At 43.3% G+C, this 24,728-nt stretch overlaps 1 protein-coding gene across 1 annotated transcript; it reads right to left on the bottom strand.

Annotated features, from left to right (window-relative positions):
- Positions 1-5,908: 5,908 nt before the first annotated feature.
- On the bottom strand, positions 5,909-21,637 carry LOC116459814 (uncharacterized). Its single transcript, XM_058432251.1, is given in 6 exon segments — positions 5,909-6,165; positions 12,003-12,092; positions 15,155-15,668; positions 20,012-20,349; positions 20,352-20,380; positions 21,633-21,637. Coding segments are annotated over 6 exon segments (1,233 nt in total).
- Positions 21,638-24,728: the final 3,091 nt, after the last annotated feature.

The raw sequence follows: 24,728 nt of genomic DNA, 5'->3' as shown, positions 1-24,728 counted from the left end.
TCCTAAGGCCCTCTACTGTGGTGTGAAGCTAACTCTCCAACCTCATCTCCAACTAAAGGCTCTATGAGCCCTACACTCGCCACGTGGTGCATTTACCAGCTCCGAACATTTTACACACTTTCACCACTCTATGTCTTTGCCTTGATAGCTCCCTAAAATTTCAAAAATTTTACATGAAGCTCAGATTTATGTAGAGTTGAGATTACGAGAAGGAGGTAAAGGATATATTCCTGAAACTTCTTCAGCTGTTAGAAGTCATGTGCCTCTTTAGCACTAAGTGTATAGAATTAAAGCTAGAAGCAGAGACACTCTGACCATTACTCCTATGATATAGTGTATCCTATAAGTATCAAACTCCTGCAAGGCAAAAGATTGATTATACCTTTTGACTCCAGAAGAGCAGGGAGTATTTTCTATTTTGTTCCCTGGTCTCCCAAGTGCCTAAAAAGTGCATGCCACATAATGGAAACTAAGTAAATACCTGTTGCATAAAGAAAAATATCAGGAGGCATATTCCATTTGGAAGAAATTGAGGTGAAGATGCATCAAATGTGTGCCCACTCTGTACCTGCCCATGCACAAACACCGGGGTGTAACAATGGGCATAAGGAAGCCATGCCCTGTCCTAGAGGAGCTTGCAGCCCGGAGCAGGAGACCAGCATCGAAGGAGTTTACAGTAACTCAAGTGGGGAATCCTTGATCCAGAGCTGTTTCCTCAACTGTAAAGGAAGAAATTAGAAAATCCTCTATAGTCCTTGGTTCTGTTTTGTTTTAAACATGCTGTTTACATTTCCCAGATCAAAGTTCCCAAAAGCCCAGGGCTGTGCCCTCTCATTTTTGTATTCCCTAGAGTACCTTGCAACTAAATGTTGCTTATTATCTGGGTTTTGAATTGAGCTGATGGAACTGTAATTGCCTAATTTTTAAAACAACAGTAAAATTAGATATAAAGAAGAAAAGCTCTCTGGATATTATATTAAGAAAAAGGCATCCCCAATAAACAGCTATTTGAGTATGATGTGAGGCAGAAAATCTTCCACATTCAAACAATTCCTAGTTGTTCAGGGCAAATTGTTGAGCAATCTTGAGCCTTGGTTTCCTCATAAATACAAAGGGAATAATCATACCTGCTCACAGAGTGGGGAGAACCTCATCAGGTAATGAATGTGAAATGGCTTTCTAAGTATAAAGAACATTCACGAACATTAGTTAATGCTACAGTACGACCACTTATCAGTTCCTCACCAGTGGCTGCAGATCCACCGCACCTTTGCTGCCTTCTTCCCCATTCTGATTAGTCTGCTAGGTAGAGTATGGAAGAATTTGATCTTTTCTGTTAACTTTGTCAAATTTAAACTATTGACTGTCTCATATTTACAGTTTAAAATGTAGCTAAAATCAGATTTACCATTGTTGGAGATATTTGTTGATAAATTAATCAGGGAAAAGAATATAAGAAAGTCAGGAAAGTAGATTAAAATTCTGCATACTTATGGTTCTTCCTATTTACGAAGAAATATGGCATAGCCCAAAAAAAGGACATTATTCAAAGAAGGAAGAAGGTGTGTTCACAACAATATTCATTGCAATATTATTTACAATGGTGGAAATGATGACTTTCCTTTTCAGCAGTACAGGCACTCCTAAGGCCACTCCTATCCCTGAATCTCAGGCTTTATCTCTGATAAAACAGAAGAATTTAGTTAATGGAGGTTCTTGAGTCTACTCTCAGTATTTTTTATTCAATAGGTTTGATTCAAGGCCTAGAAATTTGAATTGAACACCAATGGTTAAAGCAATGGCTGTAGTATAATTATTTAATGGACATTTTTAAAAGATAATATAGCAACATGGCAAAATATTATAATTAACTATGAAGTTAAAAAAGCAGAAACAAAATTACACAACCATGGAAAAGATGTATATTCAAGTAGGCAAGAAAAGTATGGGATATATTTTTTAAAACCGTTCGAATTATTAATCTAGAATACTTAGAGTCAATTGCCTTCCTTTTATTTTGAGAGCTAAATGCTATAATGTTGCTTAGATGGCTTTGAAATCTGCATTCATTCAGACCAAGCAATAGGTGGATTTGGGATTTTATGCACACTTTAGAAAAAAGAAACAGCCAATAGTGTGCTTTCTGCCCCTCCTATAATTCATTTAATGTTAGTGAGTAAATATTAGTACTTGGCTTTATGAAAATACCTTATACTGTCCAATAGACAAGGAGGTGGGACACAGTTCAGAATCATAATTTAACTCTGTCAGAAAAAAACTAACCAATAACTATAGCAACTGCTACCACAAATTTAGAACCCAGAAATGTTTACACCATGACAATTTAGGGTGCAGACATTACAGCCACATACATAAAATACCGCTGTGGCTCCCCTAGAACAATCCAAAAGATTAAAGAGCTTTGACACCTATTGAGAAATAAGTATTCCTAGATTAAAGGTTTAGGTACCTTTTAATCCCTTAACACCTTTAGCTGAAATGCATTCTCTGGCATCACATAGGAAAAAAATGAATCAAGAAGCTTGCTAACCTATAAAATAGTGACTAGTAATAGTCTGCTGGCAGGTAATTTTTTTTTTTTTTTTTGAGACAGAGTCTTGCTCTGTCACCCAGGCTAGAGTGCAATGGCGCGGTCTCAGCTCACTGCAACCTCTACCTCCCGGGTTCAAGCGATTCTCCTGCCTCAGCCTCCCGAGTAGCTGGGATTACAGGTGGCTGCCACCACACCAGGCTAATTTTTGTATTTTCAGTAGAGACTGGGTTTCACCATGTTGGCCGGGCTGGTCTCGAACTGCTGACCTTGTGATCCACCCGCCTCGGCCTCCCAAAGTGCTGGGATTACAGGCGTGAGCCACTGTCCCTGCCAAATCTTTTTTTTTTTTTTTTTTTTTTTTTGAGACAGGATCTCACTACTTTGCCCAGGCTGGCCTCAAAGTCCTGGGTTCAAGGGATCCTCCAGCCTCAGCCTCTCAAGTAGCTGGGATTACAGGTGAACGCCACAGTGGCTGGCAGAACCAAAATCGTAATAGTTATTTTCAGACAATTAAAGCATTTAAGGGGTGAGCACCTCTTCCCCACGCCTCATTCATTTCCCTGGGAAACTGTGTAATGCTCATATTTCTCATTGAAGAGGATGGCAGATGCTAGAATCATTACCAGGTTAAGTTAAACGAATTGTTACTTAAGAGACTCAGGCCAAAATGGATCTTCTCCTTTTTTGTAGATAACCATCTCTAATTCCTACTTTGTCAAGAAGAGACATAGCCACAGAATGCCTTAGATATAGTGGAGCACAGAAATCACTTTCTTCTCAGTCTAATAAAAAGGAATAATTTACTCTAGTAACTCCATTACCTGTGATATCTAGGAACATAATGCAAAGTCCTCGCCATGATCAGGCCATCACAGTGGAAGCTACAGAGAAAGTCTCATCAAAGACACTATTGAACTATCCAGGGATAGGATGTAGGAATTTAGATGGTTTTAAAAATATACATCCCTCATCCCAGACCAGCAGCAATGCTATAAAGACATGAATGCAGGAACGAACTTTTGATAATTACTAGAGTGGTAAGGCCAGGACACAATCTTGGGCCTTACAGGGATTTTTTTTTGAGATGGAGTTTTGCTCTTGTCCCGCAGGCTGGAGTGCAATGGCATGATCTTGGCTCACTGCCACCTCTGCCTCCTGGGTTCAAGCTATTCTCCTGCCTCAGCCTCCCGAGTAGCTGGGATTACAGGTGTGCACCACCACGCTCGGCTAATTTTGTATTTTTAGTAGAGATGGGGTTTCACCATGTTGGTCAGGCTGGTCTCGAACTCCTGACATCAAGTGAGCCACCCACCTCGGCCTCCCAAAGTGCTGGAATTACAGGTGTGAGCCACCGCGCCTGGCCTGGGATCTTTAAAAAGAACTAAGCTACACTAAAATAATCGAAACCAGTAATAAATGTAAATATCTAAATAGATAAATGATAGATCAATCAAGATAAATAAAAACTTATTTGGTGCAAACTTTTCAGCACTTCCTATGCTCCTGATTTCATTTAGGCGGACAACACCCCAGCATTATTTTATAGAGTATAAAACTTATATTATCATTTTTCTCCAGCAAACTTTTTTCCCCAATACTCCCAGAGTAAGAGCCAGTTTCAGCCCACTCAAGTGAAATTTTAATTCTGAAGAGGCATAAGTCATTCTGACCATAAGCCATCCTTAATCTGGGCAGGCCTGAAGAGCTGGACTCTTTCCTCAACTGTGTGGAGGATTGTAAGGATGTTTAGGGGCCAGGGCCAAGGGTCCAGTGTGGTTCAAACCTCTGAGAACCCACAAGATCAACCCTGTAACAGTCCTGGGTCATGTATCACACTGGCTTCCCTGAGCAACAGACTAAGTTGAACAATCAAATTTGTGTCCAATCATTGTCCGTCCACCTTCTCCCACAGCCGGTCCCTGGACCCAGAGCACATTTGTGAGTTTGGGTCAGTACTTGCCTGGCTTCTGGGTGGTTGAAAATCTCACAAATAGCAGGACAATGTTGAACACGCAAAGATAATCATTCTCCAAGGGCAACATTCTTAACATAGTTGATGGTGCAGTTTTGGAGGAGTTGAGGTAACATGCAGTCATAATGGATAATCCTTCCAACAGTTTTATATAAAATAGAAAATATGTCACTGGCAGAAAATCCCCCAAAAGCTAAGGTTTCTCTGCAAAATCCAGAGCAGACAGGATGAATCACCATGCAAACACTGAAGAATTCTCATACTTGTGATTAACCTTACCTGACACCTTATCTCTACCTCTCAGCTCAGGTTAAAGAGCCCGTTCACACATATTAACGCATTTGATCCCACAACAAATAAGGGACATCGCACTGGGCTTATTGCCAAGTTATCCCATTACAGCAGAGAAAACATTATCTCTAGAAGGTTTTAATTGCAGCTACAAGGAAAGTCCTTCCCAGATTAAATCCTACTGTGTTTCCCCTTCCCACCAGGTTTTTCCAGATGTTCATTTTTATACATGACGTATTTTACCAAATCCTAAATTCTTGGGTTTATCATTATCTTCTGCCTTCTTGCCCTCCTTACGAGAATTATCTTCTGCCTTCTTGCCCTCCTGGTGCCACAGACATTAGTGAAAAACCTCATCAAAGAAATTTACTCACCCTCTCCCAGAGTTCCCCATTGTCTAACCCAGTGCTGCCAATAGAAATACAATGAGAAGGCAGGGCGCAGTGGCTCACACCTATAATCCCAGCGCTTTGGGAGGCTGACGCAGGCCAATCACTTAAGCTCAGGAGTTCAAGACCAGCCTGGACAACATGGCAAAATCCCATCTCTACAAAAAAATACAAAAATTGGCACAGCGTGGTGGTGCACCCATGTAGTCCCAACTGTTTGGGAGGCTGAGACAGGAAAATCACTTGAACCTGGGAGGCAGAGGTTGCAGTGAGCTGAGATGGTGCCATTGCACTGCAGCCTGGGTGATACAGCGAGACTCTGTCAAGAAAGAAAAGAAAGAAAGAGAGAAAGAGAAGGAGAGAGGGAGGGAGGGAGAGAGAGAAAAAAGGAAAGAAGAAAGAAAGAAAGAAAGAAAGAAAGAAAGAAAGAAAGAAAGAAAGAAAGAAAGAAAGAAAGGAAAAGAAGAAAGAGAGGAAGGAAGGAAGGAAAAGAAAGAAGGAAAGAAAGAGAAAAGAAGAAAGAAAGAGAGAGAAAGAATATAATGCGAGAGCCATATTACTCATTTATTCATTTTTGCAGTGCTACTTTATTTGACAATCAGCAGTTAGTTCTCATCCATATTGACCGTAGATTTTTTTAAAGGTTGTGACAGGTACATAGCTACCAAAACACAGAGCTTATTTGGTGATTCTTCATCCTCATTACTTTTTTGTGGACAACTGCACATGGATATGGTATGGGACATTCTTTAATCTTTTGGGCCAGACAGCTTTGTGGAGCCTGATACTAATATGCACATCTGGAGTTCTCACCTCCTTCATGGCAAATTTCCAGATTTCTCTGAGTTCTAGAGGCGCATGCTTTTTGAAGTTCACTCCACAGGTGCCCTTGTGAATGTTGATGATGTGTTCTTGGGTCACCACCTCATTGATGGTAGAACGGACCTTCTTCTTGCTACCTGTCAGGCCCAAGGTAGAAAGTCACATATGTAATTTAAATTTTGCACCCTCTGAAGCAATGGCCCAAGCTGTACCTTGGCAGTGACTATAGTTTTTAAAAATAAAAAGAAATAAACTAATTAAAAAATTTGTTCATTGTGGTAAAATGTATATAACATAAAATTTACCATTTTAACCATTTTAAAATGTATAATTCAGCGGACTAAGTACATTCACAATGTTATGCAACTATCACCACTATTCATTTCCAGAACTTTATCATCATCCCAACAGAAATTCTATACTCATTAAACAATAACTACCCATTCCCTCCTCCCTCCAGCCCCTGGTAACCACTATACTTTCTGGTTCTACAAATTAGCTTATCTAGGTTCTTCATGTAAGTGGAATCACAATACGTGATCTTTTGCATCTGGCTTATTTCACTTAACAACGTTTTCAAGGTTCATCATGTTGCAGCATGTGTCAGAATTTCATACCTTTTTAAGGCTGAATAATATTCCATTGTATATTTACCCATTTTGTTTATCCACTGATATGGTTTGGCTCTGTGTTTCTACCCAAATCTCATCTTGAATCCCCACATGTCAAGGGAGGGACCTGGTAGGAGGTGATTGGATCATGGGGGTGGTTCCCCCCATGCCATTCTTGTGATAGTGAGTAAGTTCTCATGAGATCTGATGGTTTAAAAGTGTGGCACTTCCCCCCTTTACTCTCTCTCTCTCTCTTGCTCGCTCGCTCCTGCTGCCACGTAAGACGTGCCTTGCTTCCTATTCACCTTTTGCCATGATTTTAAGTTTGCTGAGGGCTCCTCAGCCATGCAGAACTGAGTCAATTAAGCCTCTTTCCTTTATAAATTACCCAGTCTCAGGCAGTTCTTTATAGCAGTATGAAAATAGACTAATACAGGCCAGGCGCAGTGGCTCACGCCTGTAATCCCAGCACTTTGGGAGGCAAAGGCAGGTGGATCACGAGGTCAGGAAATCAAGACCATCCTGACTAACGTGGTGAAACCCCGTCTCTACTAAAAATACAAAAAATTAGCCAGGTGTGGTGGCGGGTGCCTATAGTCCCAGCTACTCAGGAGGCTGAGGCAGGAGAATGGTGTGAACCCGGGAGGCGGTGCTTGCAGTGAGCCAAGATCACACCACTGCACTCCAGCCTGGGCGACAGAGCAAGACTCTGTCTCAAAAAAAGAAAGAAAGAAAAAAGAAAAGAAAATAGACTAATACAGAAAATTTGTATCAGGAGTGGAGTACTGCTATAAAGATATCTCAAAATGTGGAAGTGACTTTGGAACTGGGTAATGGTCAGAGGTTGGGACAGTTTGGAGGGCTCAAAAGAAGACAGGAAGATGAAGGAAAGCTTGAAACTTTCTGGAGACTTGTTGAATGGTTTTGACCAAAATGCTGATAGTGATATGGACAATGAAGTCCAGGCTGAGGTGGTCTCAGATGGAGATTAGGAACTAACTGGGAATTAGAGTAAAGATCACTCTTGCTATGCTTTAGTAAAGAGACTGGTAGCATTTTGCTCCTGCCCTAGAGATCTGTGGAACTTTAAACTTGAGAGATATGATTTAGGGTATCTGGCAGGAGAAATTTTTAAGCAGCAAAGCATTCAAGAGGTGACCTGGCTGATTCTGAAAGCATTCAGTCATACACATTCACAAAGAGATTGTCTGAAACTGAAACTTCTGTTTAAAAGGGAAGCAGGGGCCGGGCACAGTGGCTCACACCTGTAACCCCAGCACTTTGGGAGGCCGAGGTGGGCAGATCACCTGAGGTCAGGTGTTTGAGACCTGCCTGGCTAACATGGTGAAACCCCATTTCTACTAAAAATACAAAAAATTAGCCAGACTGGTGGTGTGCCCCTGTAATCCCACCTACTTGGGAGGCTGAGGCAGGAGAATCGCTTGAACCCGGTAGGTGGAGGTTGCAGTGAGCCAAGATTGCACCACTGCACTCCAGCTTGGTCAACAAGAGCGAAACTCCATCTCAAAAAAAAAAAAAAAAAGAGGGAAGCAGAGCATAAAAGTTTGGAAATTTGCAGTCTTACCATGTGGTAGAAAACAAAAACCCATTTTCTGGGGAGAAATTCAAACAAGCTGCAGAATTTGCATAAGTAACAAGGAGCTGAATGCGAATAGCCAAGACAATGGGGAAAATGTGTCCAGGGCATGTCAGAGATCTTTGCAGCAGCCCCTCCCATCACAAGCCCAGAGGCCTAGGAGGGAAAAATAGTTTCACGGGCCAAGCCCAGGACTCCACTACTCTGTACAGCCTCAGGACTTGGTACTCTGCATCCCAGCTACTCCAGCTCTAGCCATCGCTACAAGGGGCCAAGGTACAGCTTGGGCCATTGCTTCAGAGGGTGCAAGTCCCAAGACTTGGCAGCTTCCATATGAAGTTGGGTGGGCCTGCTGGCATGCAGAAGATAAGAATTGAGCTTTAGAGGCCTCTGCCTAGATTTCAGGGGATGTACGGAAATGCCTGGATGTCTAGGCGGAAGTCTGTTGCAGGGGCACAGCCCTCATGGAGAACCTCTACTAGGGTAATGCAGAAAGGAAATGTGGGGTTGGAGACCCCACACACAGTTCCCACTGGGGCACTGCCTAGTGGAGCTGTGAGAAAAGGGCCACCGCCTTCCAGAACCCAGAATGGTAGATCCACCAGTAGCCTGCACCATTTGCTTGGAAAAGCCACAGGCACTCAATGCCAGCCCATAAGAGCAGTCAGAAGGAGGGCTGTACCCTGCAGAGCCACAGGAGTGGAGTTGCCCAAGGCCTTGGGTGCCCACGCCTTGCATCAGCATGCCCTGGATCTAAGTCATGGAGTCAAAAGAGATTATTTTGGAACTTTAAGATTTAATGAATGTCCTGCTGGGATTCAGACTTGTATGGGGCCTGTGGCCCCTTTGTTTTTGCCAATTTTTTCCCATTTGGAATGGGAACATTTACCCAGTGCCTGTACCCCCTATTGTATCTTGGAAGTAACTAACTTGCTTTTAATTTCACAGGTTCATAAGCAGAAGACGCTTGTCTTGTCTCAGATGAGACTTTGGACTTGGACTTTTGAGTTAATGCTGGAATGAGTTAAGACTTTCAGGGGCTGTTGGGAAGGTATAATTGGTTTTGAAATGTGAACAGTACATGAGATTTGGGAGGGGCCAGGGATGGAATAACATGGTTTGGCTCTGTGTCTCCACTCAAATCTCATCTCAAATGGTAGTCCCCGCATGTCAAGGGAGGGACCTGATGGAAGGTGATTGTATCATGGGGGCAGTTTCTCCCATGCTGTTCTCATGATAGTGAGTTCTCATGAGATCTGATGGTTTTAAAATGTGGCACTTCCCCTCCTTTGCTCTCTCTCTTCTCTCTTGCTGCCATGTGAGATGTGCCTTGCTTCTCCTTTGCCTTCTGCCATGATTGTAAGTATCCTGAGGCCTCCTCAGCCATGCAGAACTGTGAGTTAATTAAACCCGTTTCCTTTACAGATTACACTGTCTCAGGCAGTTCTTTATAGCAGTGTGAAAATGGACTAATACATCTGTTCAGCTATTAATGGACATTTGCGTATTACCACCTTTGGGCTATTATGAAAAATGCTACTATGAACATTACTGTACCAGTATTTGTTTGAGTCCCTGCTTTCAATTCTTTTGGGTATACACCTAGAATAAGTAAAATTATTCTAAAAATATACTGTACTTAACCCAATACATCAAAACTATTACCATGTCAACATATAATTAAAGGAAGCAATTACAAGATGTTTTACATTTTTTTCCTAAGGTCTCAAATTCCAGTGTATTTATAGTACTTCTCAATTCAAACACTAAATTTTCACCAGAAACACTTGATCTGTATTTAGATTTCATAAAATTATAGTTGAAAAAGTAGATTCACATACCCAAGTTAGAACATGTAAATTAATTAAAATTAAATAAAATGTAAAATTTTATTCCTCAGTCCTTAGCTACATTTCCAGTGCTCAATAGCTGCATGTGGGGCTAGTGGCTTCTCTATGAACAGCACAGGTCTAGCCAATTGGATAGAAAATCCTCTGAGCTGGGTGCAGTGGCTTATGCCTGTAATTCCAGCCCTTTGAGAGACCAAGGCAGGAGGATATTTTGAGCCCAAAAGTAGTTTGAGATTAGCCTATGCAACATGGTGAGACCCCATACCTACAAAAACAAACAAACAAACAAACAAATAAACAAAAGAAAGAAAAAGAGAAAAGCCTCTGTCTGGCCCCTCACAATCTGGCTCCATCCTACTTTACCCAGCCTGTTTCCCGCTATTCCTCAGCATGTGTCTTAGACTGACTGATCTGGAACATTAATTTGACATCAAAGTATTTATCAAGCATTGACCATATGCCAAGCATTGTGCTGAACATTGGACATAATGGGAAATGAAACGATGTCTGCATAGAGCCTAAAAACAGGTGGGGCCAGCAGACATAAACACAGATAACTGCATAAATAAATATATATCACAAATTGTTATATGCCCTATGGGGAAAGAGTGCCATTATGGAATAGGTGGATTTAAAGAGGTGATCAATAATCACGCAAATAACAGTTATCTTACAAATTTCGATAAGTACTTGGGGAACAAAGTAAAGGATCTGATGATAGTGGACCCTATTTCCAAGGGAAGCTTCTCAGAGTGAGAGGTGACAATGTGCTAGCAGCCCTTGCTTGCTCTCAGCACCTCCTCGGCCATGGTGTCTGCTCTGGCCATGCTTGAGGAGCCCTTCAGCCTGCCGCTGCACTGTGGGAGCCCCTCTCTGGGCTGGCCAAGGCTGGAGCCGACTCCCTCTGCTTGCCAGGAGGTGTTGAGGGAGAGGCACAGGTGGGAACTGGGGCTGCGCACAGCACTTGCAGGCCAGTGCGAGTTCCCGGTGGGCCCAGCAGGCCCCACACTGGGAGCGGCTGGCCGCTGCAGCCGGCCTGGGCAGTGAGGGGCTTAGCACCTGGGCCAGCAGCTGCAGAGGGGGCACCAGGTCCGCCAGCACTGCCGGCCTGCCGGCACCACACTCGAATTCTCACCAGGCCTCAGCCACTTCCCCACGGGGCAGGGTTGGGCACCTGCAGCCCGCCATGGCCGAGCCAAGACCCCCCAGCCCCCGCCCCCGCGGTGGGCTCCTGCGGGGCCTGAGCCTCCCTGATGGGCACCGCCTCCTGCTCTGCCGTGCCCGGTCCCATCGACTGCCCAAGGGCTAAGGAGTGCAGGCGCCCGGTGAAGGACTGACGGGCAGCCCCACCCGTGGCCCTGGCGTGGGATCCACTAGGGGAAGCCAGCTGGGTTCTTGAGTCGGGTGGAGACTTGGAGAACTTTCATGTCTAGCTGAAGGATTCTATATGTGCCAATCAGCACTCTGTGTCTGGCTCTGGGGTTTGTGGATGCACCAATCAGCACTCTGTATCTAGCTAATCTGGTGGGGACTTGGAGAACTTTTATGTCTAGCTAGAGAATTGTAAATGCACCAATCAGCACTCTGTGTCTAGCTCAGGGATTGTAAATGCACCAATCAGCACTCTGTCTAGCTAAAGGTTTGTAAACACACCAATCAGTGCTCTGTGTCTAGCTAATCTAATGGGGACTTGGAGAACTTCTGTGTCTAGCTCGAGGTTCCTAAATGCACCAATCAGCACCCTGTCAAAATGGGCCAATCAGCTCTCTGTAAAATGGACCAATCAGCAGGATGTGGGTGGGGTCAGATAGGTCCCCTTCCAGGCTGTGGAAGCTTTGTTCTTTCGCTCTTCGGGATAAATCTTGGAGCTGCTCAGTCTTCGGGTCTGAGCAGCCTTTAGGAGCGGTAACACTCACCTCGAAGGTCTGCAGCTTCACTCCTGAAACCAGCGAGACCACGAACCCACCAGATGGGACGAACAACTCCGGACGTGCTGCCTTTAAGAGCTGTAACACTCACTGGGAAGGTCTGCAGCTTCACTCCTGAAGTCAGCGAGACCACGAATCCACCAGAAGAAACTCCAGACGCATCTGAACATCTGAAGGCACAAATTTCAGACACCGCATCTTTAAGAACTGTAACACTCACCTCGAGGGTCCGCGGCTTCATTCTTGAAGTCAGGGAGACCAAGAACCCACCAATTCCGGACACAAGAGGAAGTAATTTGAAGGCAAGATGGGAGGACAGATGAGCTGGATAAAGGGGTACAAAAGTGGGGCAGGGTGGTAAAGTGGGCAGAGGGAACAGCATGCGTAAAAGGCCTAGATGAGAGAAACTCACAGAGAGGAACAGTGTGGTGCAAGTGTAGAGAGTGGTGCCAGTGAGGCTGGGCAGGTAAGCAAGGACCCACCTCAGGCAGGTCTTTAGGCCATAGCAATGATTTGGGATTTTGTACCAAGTGCAATGGGAAAGCTATTAAAGGTTGTTTAAGGATTTGGGATTGGCATTTCTTTTTAAAGACCACTCTGGCTGCTTGGTGCAGAAAAGTTCTAAATTCTCAACTTGCAGCCTAAAGGGATCTCCTTTCTTTGCTTTTAATTTTGACCTCAATTGCTCTGTCAAAACTCATTGCATCCACCATAATTCTCGCTTTGTATTTACTTGCATTGTTACTTTATGTGCTGCCTTCCTTTACTAGTTATTCATAGACTTGACTCACTGATGCACCCTACCCCAACTGTAACCTTTTCCTGTGGGCAGAAAAGATTTCTCAGTCATTGTTGTGTGCCTATAGCATGGAGCAGATACACTTGGCTAATCTGTTAAACCAGACTGAGCTGAAAGTCCCATCATAGTTTGCTGCTTTCCCCCCATCAAAAAGCATTCTGTGACCTAATTAACTCGGTCTTTAATCCAACTGCTCTATACTCTGCTTGCCACAAAGACTGAAGTCCCTGAACAAGACCTGGACAGCCCTCCAGCATCCTAGCAGGCAATACCTAGCAACCAAAAGAGGTCTTGTTTTGTTTCAGGTCAGCCCAGGGTTACAAAAGTCATCAACTCACGTGACCTGGCACTTCAGAATCTCAAGGAACTCTCCTTCTACCTTTCATAATACTGGCATGAAAACTATGTACTTAACAGAGTTCTCAAAAAACACAACCCATCTCCAAGAGGTGCTAGTACTTGGCTAGATGCAGTTTTTAGCTAAGGACTCCAAAATCATCAGATTGCTTTTCACCTTCCATTTATTGTGGGTTGAAATTTCATGACCTAAGGGAGAGAAGTATGGAAAGGGCCTGAGGCAGGAGAATAGGATCTGGAGGCAGAGAACCTAAAGCTGTTTCACACCAACTTCCTAGAACTAAATTGAAAGGAGGCGGGGCACGGTGGATCACGCCTATAATCCCAGCACTTTGGGAGGCCAAGGCGGGCGCATCACAAGGTCAGGAGTTCGAGACCATCCTGGCCAACATAGTGAACTCGTTTCTACCGAAAATACAAAAATTAGCATGGCGTGGTGGCGCGTGCCTGTAGTCCCAGCTACTCGGGAGGCTGAGGCAGAAGAATCACTGGAACCTGGGAGGCAGAGGTTGCAGTGTGCCCAGATTGTACCACTGCACCCCAGCTTGGGTGACAGAGCAAGACTTTCGTCAAAAAAGAAAAGAAAAGAAAAGAAAACCCTAACTTTCCACTCCGAAGTAACGAAAGGATCAGAGGTTACTCCTCTTGACATTTTCTGCCAGGCAGATGGAAAATTGGGAGTTGGCAACAGATCAGACCGATTGCAGGTCCAGTCTTCCTTTGCAACTTTGTAATTTCACTCTAGCCTCTGAATGGTTGTCCACAACCAATCAAACTGATTGCGGGCTACCACTTCGTTTACATGAGGTGAGCATGAAGTGGCCAAAGGGAAACAAACCTCTAGAGGGTATTTGAACCCAGGAAGATTCTGTATCGGGGTCCTTGAGCCGCTGCCCGGGTAGCTCCCACACTGTGGAGTGTACTTTCGTTTTCAATAAATCCCTGCTTTCGTTCTTTGGTTGCTTCATTCTTTCTTTGCTTTGCTGGGCATTTTGTTCAGTTCTTTCTTCAAAATGTCAAGAACCCGGACAACTGCAGTCATGACCTTCTACCGTGACAGGCCCACACTTTGTCACTTACAAACTATGTATGACCTTGGCCAGATGAATCTCAGCCTGTTTCAACATCTACAACTGGTGGTAATACCCATCTATTCCTACAGACTTGTTAAAAGGATTAAATGATAAGCAAAAATATCTACCAAGACTTTACAATCAAGCCAAACTGCTTTCTGTGCCTTTAAGGGTTTTTCTGGGTTTTTGTTTTGTTTTGTTTTGTTTTGTTTTTTTGTGTGTGTGGTGAGGCAGAGGGAGTAACCTTTGGCGTCAACAGAAAAGCCACTAGGTTTCCTTTTCTTCCCTGGTGAGTGATACTTTTTGGAAGATATCTCAGAATTTTTTTTAAAGCTCATTTATGAAATATAACAAGACACATTTTCAATATCATGAAACTTATGAGGATACAAAAAGCAAATATAATTTTAATCACAACAGGAGGAGTCTTTTATTGTTTTACCCCCACTCTCGGGCATCCTGGACACGCATTAGCAGTCTACAACGGAGGGCTCATTCGCAATTATAAAAGACTGTGAAAGATGAGTAACGATTTAAGGTTTCTCTCCAGAGGCCCTTCCCCAGCTCCAGGTTTAGGCTGAACTACCCACGGGGACCGTTTTCTTGCTGCCTAATCTCCCCCTCTTCTCCCGCCCCACGTGGTTCCACCCACTCGAGCGTCTCGGGACTCTGAACGTCCTAGACTCCAGCCTGGACGCTCTGGGCTCTGGATTTGAAGGGCGTGGAAGCACCAGGAGTCAAGGCCGCCTTCCATTCTTCCCTCAAGGCCTCGACCACCCTCCGATCCCAAGGTTGCGTGGTCCGGGCCGCACAACTCTCCTCTCCCTAGCTCAGCGCCTCCTCCGCCCCCACCCGATGTCCCCAGGAAGGGTCAGCGCGGGGACGAGGTCTGGTCATTGCCCGGGAATTACCCGGCCCGGGCGCGAGCTCAAGGCGGGGAGGGCGCGAGCGCGCGCCTCGCGAGGCCCCGCCCCATCGCCAGATGCCGCGCTGTTGGTGCGCGGTGATTGGTGGGTGCGGCCGCGGGATGAATGGGGTGACCGCCGCGGGGGTGCGGGGCGGGGCCGCCGAGGGCGCGGGGCGGGCGAGAGGAGCCGAGTGGCGCAGGGCGGGCGAGAAGAGCCGAGTGCCGCTGGGGTGGCGGCGGCACCGCCCTGAGCCACTGGCAGTTAACGGTCTCCACGCCGCGAGAGTGGAGGAGGGGGCCCCGGGCAGGCCCTGGTACCCGCGCCTGGCGCGAGTGTGCCCACCGCGTTCCGGGAACCCAGAAATGATGGTGGCCCTCAAGGGCCTGCGGTCAAGACTGGGGGAAGGGGTTGCAACGGGAAGCCACGCCCGCCCCTCAGGCCGGCGACAAAGGGCGTCCCCGCTTCTGTGGATCCCTCCCGGGTTCTCGGAGCGCGACGTGCCAAGAAGGCCCGGCTCCTTTGATTGGAATTCATGTCTAGACACCCAGTTTTTTTCTGTCCCTACATCAATACCCCGTTTTGACTCCATATTTTAGATTCAGTCACTCAGGCCAGGTGGCTCACACCCCTGATTCCAGCGCCTTGGGAGGCCAAGGAGGAGAATCGCTTGAGCCCAGGACTTCGAGGCTGCAGTGAGCGGCGATCGCGCCACTGCGCTCCATCCTGGGCGACAGAGCGAGACCCCATCTCTAAAAACAGGAAGAAAAAAAAATGAACGCACACTTTATGCCCGGCACACCCCAGTAACAAGGTAGACTTGCTTCTGTCATCCTGAAGTGTAATAGGGAAGGTAGGAGGTAAAAATGAGTGAACAAAACAATTACAGATTTTGCTAAGTGCTGTGGACAAAGTAAAATAGTGGCTGAGGAAGAGGAAGTAGAGGAGAAACTGATTTTAGCCAGGTATGGGAAAGACCTGTCGTTTTAAAACGATGACTTCTCAATTGAGACCTGGGAAGGGGAGAGGTGAGCAGTTTTAAGGAGAGGGTATACAGCCTTTGCAAAGGCCCTACTGCTACAATGCCCTTTCCTCATCCTCTTTGACATGTGGATTCCCATAGCACTTTTTTTGCACTTCCTAAGGCACATCGCCTTTTACCATATATTGGTAAAAAGTTTTATCACCTCAATTCATAGCACATACGAAGTTCCCAAAGAATAGTCAGTAAACACATACTTAGTATCCACTGACTTCCAGATTTCTTGCTATGTGCGGAGGATAATTTAACAAGTGAATTCATTCATGAATGAATGTTTTCTGAAAAGTAATTCTGTCTTTTTACCCCTGTTCTATGCATCCACTGTGCCCCCCTTTATCCCTACTCCGTGGGAATTTTTCTTAACCACAACACAATTTTCCAGGCTTTCAGACTTTCACAGTCTAGTTACTCCTTGCTTGGCTGATCTAATAAACTAATTGGGTCTACTTATTAGTGAACGAAAGTTCAATGCGTTATCTTCCCCATATAATGTCTGTGTTTTGGTTTGTGTTATAGTAAGCCGCAAGACCTTAATTCAAAATAATAAATGAAGTGAGAAATTGAGGCACTTGACTACCCCCCGAGTTGAGAAAATGTTTACTGATATTTGGGGGACATAGGTTGAGGAATGAGGGTTCCTTACCAGTAAGTTCCCTAATCAATGAAGAAGCAGCTTAATTTGTTTTCCAAGTCGCTTGCCTTGACCTCTTCTTTTTGAAATTGGGCAACCTATACCCATATGTGTATATGTTTTTCATGATATGAGAAAACTGCTTTGGGAAAGGTAAATTCTTGTGACCGGTATATTGACATAGTTATCAAACACTAGGCATACCTTGATTGTTTTGATAAGTAATGTAAATAAACTTTATTTCAGTTCGTCTGTGTCTGATTCTGTTTTTAAAAGTATTAACTATTCCTACATTACAGATTATCCCAAAATCTAGTGGTTTGGAACATTTTTTGCCTTAAAGTTTCTGAGACGAGGAATTGGGGCATCGTTTGCCTTAGCAGGGTTCTCTGCCTCAGGGTTTCTCACAGACTGCAGTCAAGATATCCACTGGGCCCGGAGTAATCGCAAGACTTTTCTGAGGAAGGATCCACTTCCAAGTTCACTCATGTGGTGATTGGCAGGATTAGTTCCTCAAGGACTGTTAGATTCAGAACCTCAGTTCCCAGCTCCCTGTGGACAGGAGCCCAACCTTAGTTCCTTGACATGTAGACAGTTCCATAGCACCTTCCTTCATCAAAGTACGCAAAGCCAAGTAGTTACAGAGGGAGTGCCAATAGGATAGAGGTCAAACCTTCTTTTCTAACAATCTAGGAGCCCATCATTTTTGCCATGTTCTATCTGTTAGGAACAAGTTACTAGGTCCAACCCACCAGCATGAATATCAAGTGGCAAAGATTATTGGGAGCCATGTCAGAATCTGCCTATCTTCTCATTAAAGTACAATAAACTGTGATATGAATTGGGGGCTCCAACATTTTTTTCTTGCACATCCTGAAACAGCCTGAGTCTTATTTGCTATCTTTATCACAAGGAAAGTAAATGGTCTTCTGAGAGTCTAGCTCAATAAACATTTACTGAATGCCTACTATGTACGTGTCACAGCATGCTAGAGGTGCAAAGATGAATGACACATATTCTTCACTTGACTTCGGGAGGAGAGGTAATAAGAAAACAATTACAGTATTAATATTATAAATGATAAAAAGCCTGCACAGAATGCTTTGGTCATGGGGAAAGAAGGAAGGAACATATTGTTCTAAGTAACATTCAAGGAAGTAAAAGAGGTCAGGGGAGGTGAAGAGAAAAATGAAAAGATTATGTTTAGATTAAGACTCAGTAAAGACCGAGCATGGTGGTTTATGTCTGTAATCCCAGCACTTTTGGAGGCCAAGGCAGGCGGATTACCTGAGGTCAGGAGTTCAAGACCAGCCTGGCCAACGTGGTGAAACCCCATCTCTACCAGAAATACAAAAATTAGCCAGGTGTGGTAGCTCACACCTGTAGTCCCAGCTACTCGGGAGGCTGAGGCACAAGAATCACTTGAACCCAGGAGGTGTGGATTGCAGTGAGCTGAGATCACACCATTGCACTCCAGCCTGGGCAACAGAGTGAGACTCGGTCTCCAAACAAAACAAACAACAACAACAACAACAACAACAACAAACTCAGTAGAAGTTGGCCAGGAGTCGTAGCTCAGGCCTGTAATCCCAGCACTTTGGGAGGGTAAGGCAGGTGGATCCCTTGACCTCAGGAGTTTGAGACCAGCCTCGCCAACGTTTTCTACTAAAAATACAAAAAAAAAAAAAAAAAAAAAAGGTTGGTCATAGTGGAATATACCTGTGGTGCCAGCTCTGCAAGAGGCTGAGGTGGGAAAATCACTTGAGCCTGGAGGGTGGAGGCTATGGTGAGCCAAAATGGTGCCACTGCACCACAGTCTGGATGACAAAATGACATCCTGTCTCAGAAAAAAAAAAAATAGTTAATCTTATGCATCAACAAGATGCAAAAGTATTAACATATTGTATTCTGTATTTTCTAGACTTTAAACCTTCTAAAATTGTCCCAATTTTATGCTCATAGGGTATTTGAAAACTTTTACGTTTTATACCCTAATTCATTCTATTGAAATACATCTTATAGAGAAGACTGTAACAGTCAAAGCATGTCATTTAACCACCCAGATTAGAAGGCAACACTGCAATGCTATTTAACTCAAAAGAGAATTGACCGAGTGAACTTGACGCAAAGGGGTATATGAATTTGGGGAGAAAAAAGTGCTTTACAATCAAAGGCCAAGAAATAGTTTTCAAAAATAATTAAACTGCAACACAAACTTGTAGAATTTCACTTGAGTCTTAACATCCCACATTCACTCTTGGCAAAAAGTGAATTTGAGACTGTGAAAATAAATTATACTACCAGTTTTTGACATGCAAAATCATGTCTAATATTGCAGGTGGACAAAAGCACGGCCTTTTATGACACATTATGCTGAGAACTAAAGCATCGCACAACTTAGAATGACTAATTCACTTATGGCTAAGTTTTAAAAAACTTTTGTTTTACAAAAGATAGAATTAGCACAAAGCATATTCTGGACTGTATCACCGGCTCCAGAAAATCTCATAGCGCACTTTCAGAACATACTACTTAACAAGAACATACTCCTTAACAATAGAAACCACATCGCTGTTCTTGGTCAGTTGTTCACAGGTAGTTTTTTGGCTAAAAGTTTATTTATCTTATGCTTTTGTTTACATCCTGGAAACCTTTAGCTATTTAATATGTTACAGAATAAAATAAATCAATTACGAAATGTATCTTTTAATAACCAGCAAAGTAAAGACACATCGACCATCTATCTTAGGTTAAAATATTACCTTATCTTCAGCATATCTTAGCATATGAAGAAGTTGAGAACCGAGACTTTTTTTTGCAGTTTTATAACTTTATTTGATGTATTTGAAGATCAGCAATTAGTTCTCATCCATATGGACTGTCTGTACATTTTTGTTGTTTTTCTTTTTTTTTTTTTTGAGACGGAGTCTCGCTCTGTTGCTCTGTTGCCCAGGCTGGAGTGCAGTGGCACAATCTCGGCTCACTGCAAGCTCCGCCTCCCGGGTTCACGCCATTCTCCTGCCTCAGCCTCTCCGAGTAGCTGGGACTACAGGCGCCCGCCACCACGCCCGGCTAATTTTTTTTTTTGTATTTTTAGTAGAGACAGGGTTTCACCGTGGTCTCGATCTCCTGACCTCATGATCCGCCCGCCTCGGCCTCCCAAAGTGCTGGGATTACAAGCGTGAGCCACCGCGCCCGGCCCTGTCTGTACATTTTTGAAAGTGCTAACAGGCACATAGGTAACCAAAGTATAGAGCTTATTTGGTGAATCTTCATCCTCATTATGTTTTCTGGACAACTGCACACGGATTCGGTATGGGACATTCCTTATTCCTTTGGTGCAGACAGCTTTGTTGAGCCTGCCATCAACGTGCACATCTAGAGTTTCCACCTCCTTCACGGCAAATTTCGGAGTCTCTTTGAGTGCCCGAGGGGCACGCTTCTTGAAGCGCACTCCATGGATGCACCTGTGAATGTTGATGCTGTATTCTTGGATCACCACCTCACTGATGGCAGAACGGCCCTTTTCTTTTCGCCACCCTTCTTTGCGGGAGCCGTTCTGCCGCGTCCAAGTTGGAAAGGGAGAACTGATACTTGAACTTAAATTCTAATTCTGCACTAACTGGCTGTGCAGCCTTGGTCATGTCACTTAACTCTTCTGTGGCTCAATTTGCTTGTCTCATTATAACGTTGAAAGCATAAGGGAAAGAATTGTTACGAACCTGGATTCATCATTGAAATAAATATAACAGTTTTTATGTCAAGAGAAAGTGCTTGATATTCAACATAACTGATGCATGCATAGAAAGGGTAAGATATCCCAAATTCATAGCAATTTAAGACTAAATAATGTTTCGTTTTCATTAAAAGTATAGTTACAGTCTTTTTAATAGCACTTTAAAAATGTTAAATATTCCTTTGGAGCACGTTAATTTTTCAGATTTTAAAATTTCAGAAAGGCAAAAGGAAAAATTTGTTGTATCTACTGTAACAGGGAACAGAAAAATTACACTCAGATAATATTTTTTAAACTATTGTAGTTAGTAAGCTTTCCTTCTCTTTGACTTAATTTTTGGCCATATGATACCTAGTAAAAACATGTATTATTGACTTGCATTTCAATTTTACATTAATTCATTTGTTCCTTTACTAATTCAATAAGTATTTATTGAGCTCCTACCAAGTGCCAGGCAGTGTTCAAAGTGCTGGGGAAACAGTGGTGATGAGAACAAAGTCTGTGTCCTCAATGAGCTTATGGGGCTGTGGGGATAATACACAAATATTAAAAAGTAAATCTATAGTATGCCAGAATGTTAAGTGCTAAGGAGAAACATAAAGTGTTCCCGAGTGTGAAAGGCAGGGAGGGAGGTATTGCAAATTTAAAGGGAGTGATCCGGGGAAGTCCCTAAGAAAATGACAGTGATGTAGCAACCAGCATGAAGCAAGGGTGTAAGTCTTGGAGATTTCTGGGTTAGATCATTCTAGACACGAGGTGAAGAGTAAATGCAAAGGCCCTGAGGCAGTCTAGTGCTTGATGTGCTCAAGATATTTCTTGAGGCCATTGTGGGTGGAAGACAGAGTAGCTGTTGACAGTCAGAGAAATGGTAAGTTGCAAAATCATGAAGGATCTTATAGGCAATTGTAAAGATTTTGACTTTTACTCTCAGGGAGATGAGAAGTTGCTAGATGACATTGAGCACACATGTGGCATGATTTGGCTTTGGTTTTAAAAGGATCACTCTGGCACCTGGTTTGGGAATAGACTGTAGGCAGCAAAGACGGAAGTAGAGGTCTGGTTAGGAGACCATTACGACATTCTAGGCAATGGTTAATAGTGACTTAAACCGGGTGGTCATGAGGTAGAGATGGTAAAAAGCAAACACATTCTGGATATGTTTCAAAGGTCAAGTAGTAGAGTATTGCTGATACACTGGATGTAGTAGGTGAGAAAAAAAGAGGAGCTAAAGGTAACTCTAAGGTGTCTGATCTGAGAAACTGGGTCCATAGAATTGTCGTTTACAAATCAGGGAACTACTGTGGAAGATCAGGTTTGAGGGCCAGTTAAGAGTTCATTTTTTGTTATGCTTAATTTGAGATGTCTTTTGGATATCTCATTTATGAATATATCTCATTTAGAGAAGTCATTAATAGGTAGTTAAGTATGTAAGTCTGAAAATCAGGCAAAATGTGTGGGCTGGAGAAAGACATTTGGAAGTCAGCAGACTATAGATGAAATCCAAACACATGAAAGGGGATGATATCACCTGCAAAGCAAATGTGGATACAGAAGACTGGGATGCAGATCTCTTTCATTGCCCAGTCACTTCTGGAGAGAGTACTAAAGAGTGTAAAAGGAAGTGGAGAAGAAAAAGCTAGAGAATCCAGAAATTGTACAAATTGTTCATTCATTAATCAAATATTTATGAACATTTGTGATTTGCCAGAAATTCTGCTAGCCATTAAGAAAACAATATAGCAGACCAGGCATGGGCAGCGTCTTCAAGTAGTTCATGTTCATCAAGATGAACACTCAAGGACAAGGATAGAGATAAACTGCAGTACATATTGTTGAACAGCAATGAAGAGAAGGAATAGCAAAGTAACAATGGAAGTATGGAACTGACTCCAAGGTCTGAGGAGGACAAGAAACTGCCTTTAATCTACCTCTGCCTCCAACAAAGACAAGCCAGGCCTGTGGGAATTCTGGGCAGCAAGATAATAGAAAACACAAATTAGAACAGAAGAAAAAAGGATTGTGGGGGGAGGCGGAGAACGTAGGAACCAACAGAGACTGCAGTGTCATCTTTAGCATAAAATAGCTCCTACTTGGCCTATATTTTAGTCAACTTTGATAGGTCCAGAGGCAAACATTGGCTTATATCTTTTCTGGAAGGATGTGTTTCATTACGTCATGCAAATACTTCCTAATGAAACAAGTTTCACTAATCAGAATTGTATTCTAATGAAAGTTCCAATTATATTTTTTAACTCAACTGCAGTTGCTATAACAATAAAACAAATTGCCTAGGATGTTAAATACTTTCCTTTTCAAAAGCAATACTGAAGCAACCTTCTAATACACTTAGAAGTGTGTGGTTTGAGGAGATTTGAGCTCAATGATGAAAACTAAGAGCAAAAGGAAAAATGTTACCAGAATTTAAAAACAAATAGAAGGCCAGGCACAGTGGCTCACACCTGTAATCCCAGCACTTTGGGAGGCCAAGGTGGGTGGATCACCTGAGGTCAGGAGTTCAAGACCAGCCTGGCCAACATGGCGAAACTCCACCTCTACTAAAAATACAAAAAAATTAGCAGGGTGTGGTGGCGGGCACTCCCAGCTACTTGGGAGGCTGAGGCAGGAGAATCGCTTGAACCTGGGAGGCGGAGGTTGCAATGAGCCAAGATCGTGCCATTGCACCCCAGCCTGGGCAACAAGAGCGAAACTCCGTCTCAAAAATAAATAAATAAATAAATAAATAAATAAATGAAGGAGAAAGAAGAAAATATTAATAGTTAGCTATTGAATGAAGATAATTCAACAATCATTTCTTGGGGGACTACCATGTGGATGCTATGAACAAACAGGTAATAGTTACAGGGTTTTGTTAACTGTACCTTATCTGGGCTCACATTGTTGGATAGGTGGGTTAGAAGGGCAAGGATGGATTCAGCACAGTTTCCAGAACCCAGCTGGCCAGGAATCTGATTCTGATGCTACCTAAAACAGGTTCCTTGAACCCTGTTATTTAGTAAGCCTGGCATTGGATCCTAGGTATTCTTTTGATTTATTTGGAAAAAAATCCCACAGTTAAGTTGGGGAGTTGTTTCGGCTCCCCTGTTTTTCTTACAGCTTTACTCTTGAGTGTAATGACGCAGAACTATGAAGTAATTGTTAGGGTGGGAGGGAGTTTCCCCAGAGATATATGATACATGATAAACATTACATTGTAATATGTAAAATAATATATTTGCATATATATATGTACTGAGAACTAATGAGAACATGCCCTTGCCAACATGTTTGAGAGGAGTTAATAATCTAATAATCCTGGGATGTGACTATCTGACAGAGGATTGGAACTCTGGAGCTGAAAAGTGATGGTTATGTTGAGGGGGAATGACAGTTCACAGATTCACTCATCTAACACGTATTTATTGAGCCCTTATATGCCAGGGATTGTACTAAGATCTACAGATCAATAAGGAGCAAAATTCAACATGTTTTCCCCTTCAACGGAGTTTACCACCTAAAGCGGTGGTCTTTAAAGTGGGGTACACACACCCCAAGGATTAAGATGATGCCATCAGAAAGCAACTACAATACAGGGTGGTGATGCTATAATGGAAACCAAGATACACACATCAACAAAGAACTGTGTAAAAAGGCAGCCTTTGGGGGATGGGAAAAATAGCAAAACGTCATACTAAATCATACAATAAGAAAAATCACTTGATATTTAATGCATAGCTTGACAGTTATATAAGCCTGAACTTAAAGATATTTTGGTCAAATGGGCTTAAAACATTTTATTGATGGGTAAGCACAATACAAACAAGTGTGGCGTAAAACTTAAGATTTTTGGAATCTCAAGTTAAATTAGAAACTTTTAAAACCTGGAAAGGCAAAACTTAGATGGGATGACAGAGATGAACCCTGGCCTTGGACTACTGGCAGAAGAGTGAAGAATGAAGGAGATATCTCAAAAAAAATAGTCTATGCCACCAGCATATGCTTTTCGCATGTCCCTTGATGTCCACAGCAGCATTTACCACTCTGCATTGTAGTTGCTTCCTGACTGTATCATTTTCCAGGCCCAAGAAGTCTTTGAAGGTTTTAAATTTTGAATACCTAACATAGTATCTAGCAAACTGAAGTCATTCAGTGTTTGTGGAGCTCAATGGCAACT

Source organism: Hylobates moloch, unplaced genomic scaffold (assembly GCF_009828535.3).
Source record: "Hylobates moloch isolate HMO894 unplaced genomic scaffold, HMol_V3 SCAFFOLD_20, whole genome shotgun sequence".
NCBI classification, from domain to species: domain Eukaryota; kingdom Metazoa; phylum Chordata; class Mammalia; order Primates; family Hylobatidae; genus Hylobates; species Hylobates moloch.
The sequence above is the reverse complement of the archived record's forward strand: the minus strand, read 5'-3'. Positions and strand labels throughout refer to the sequence as shown.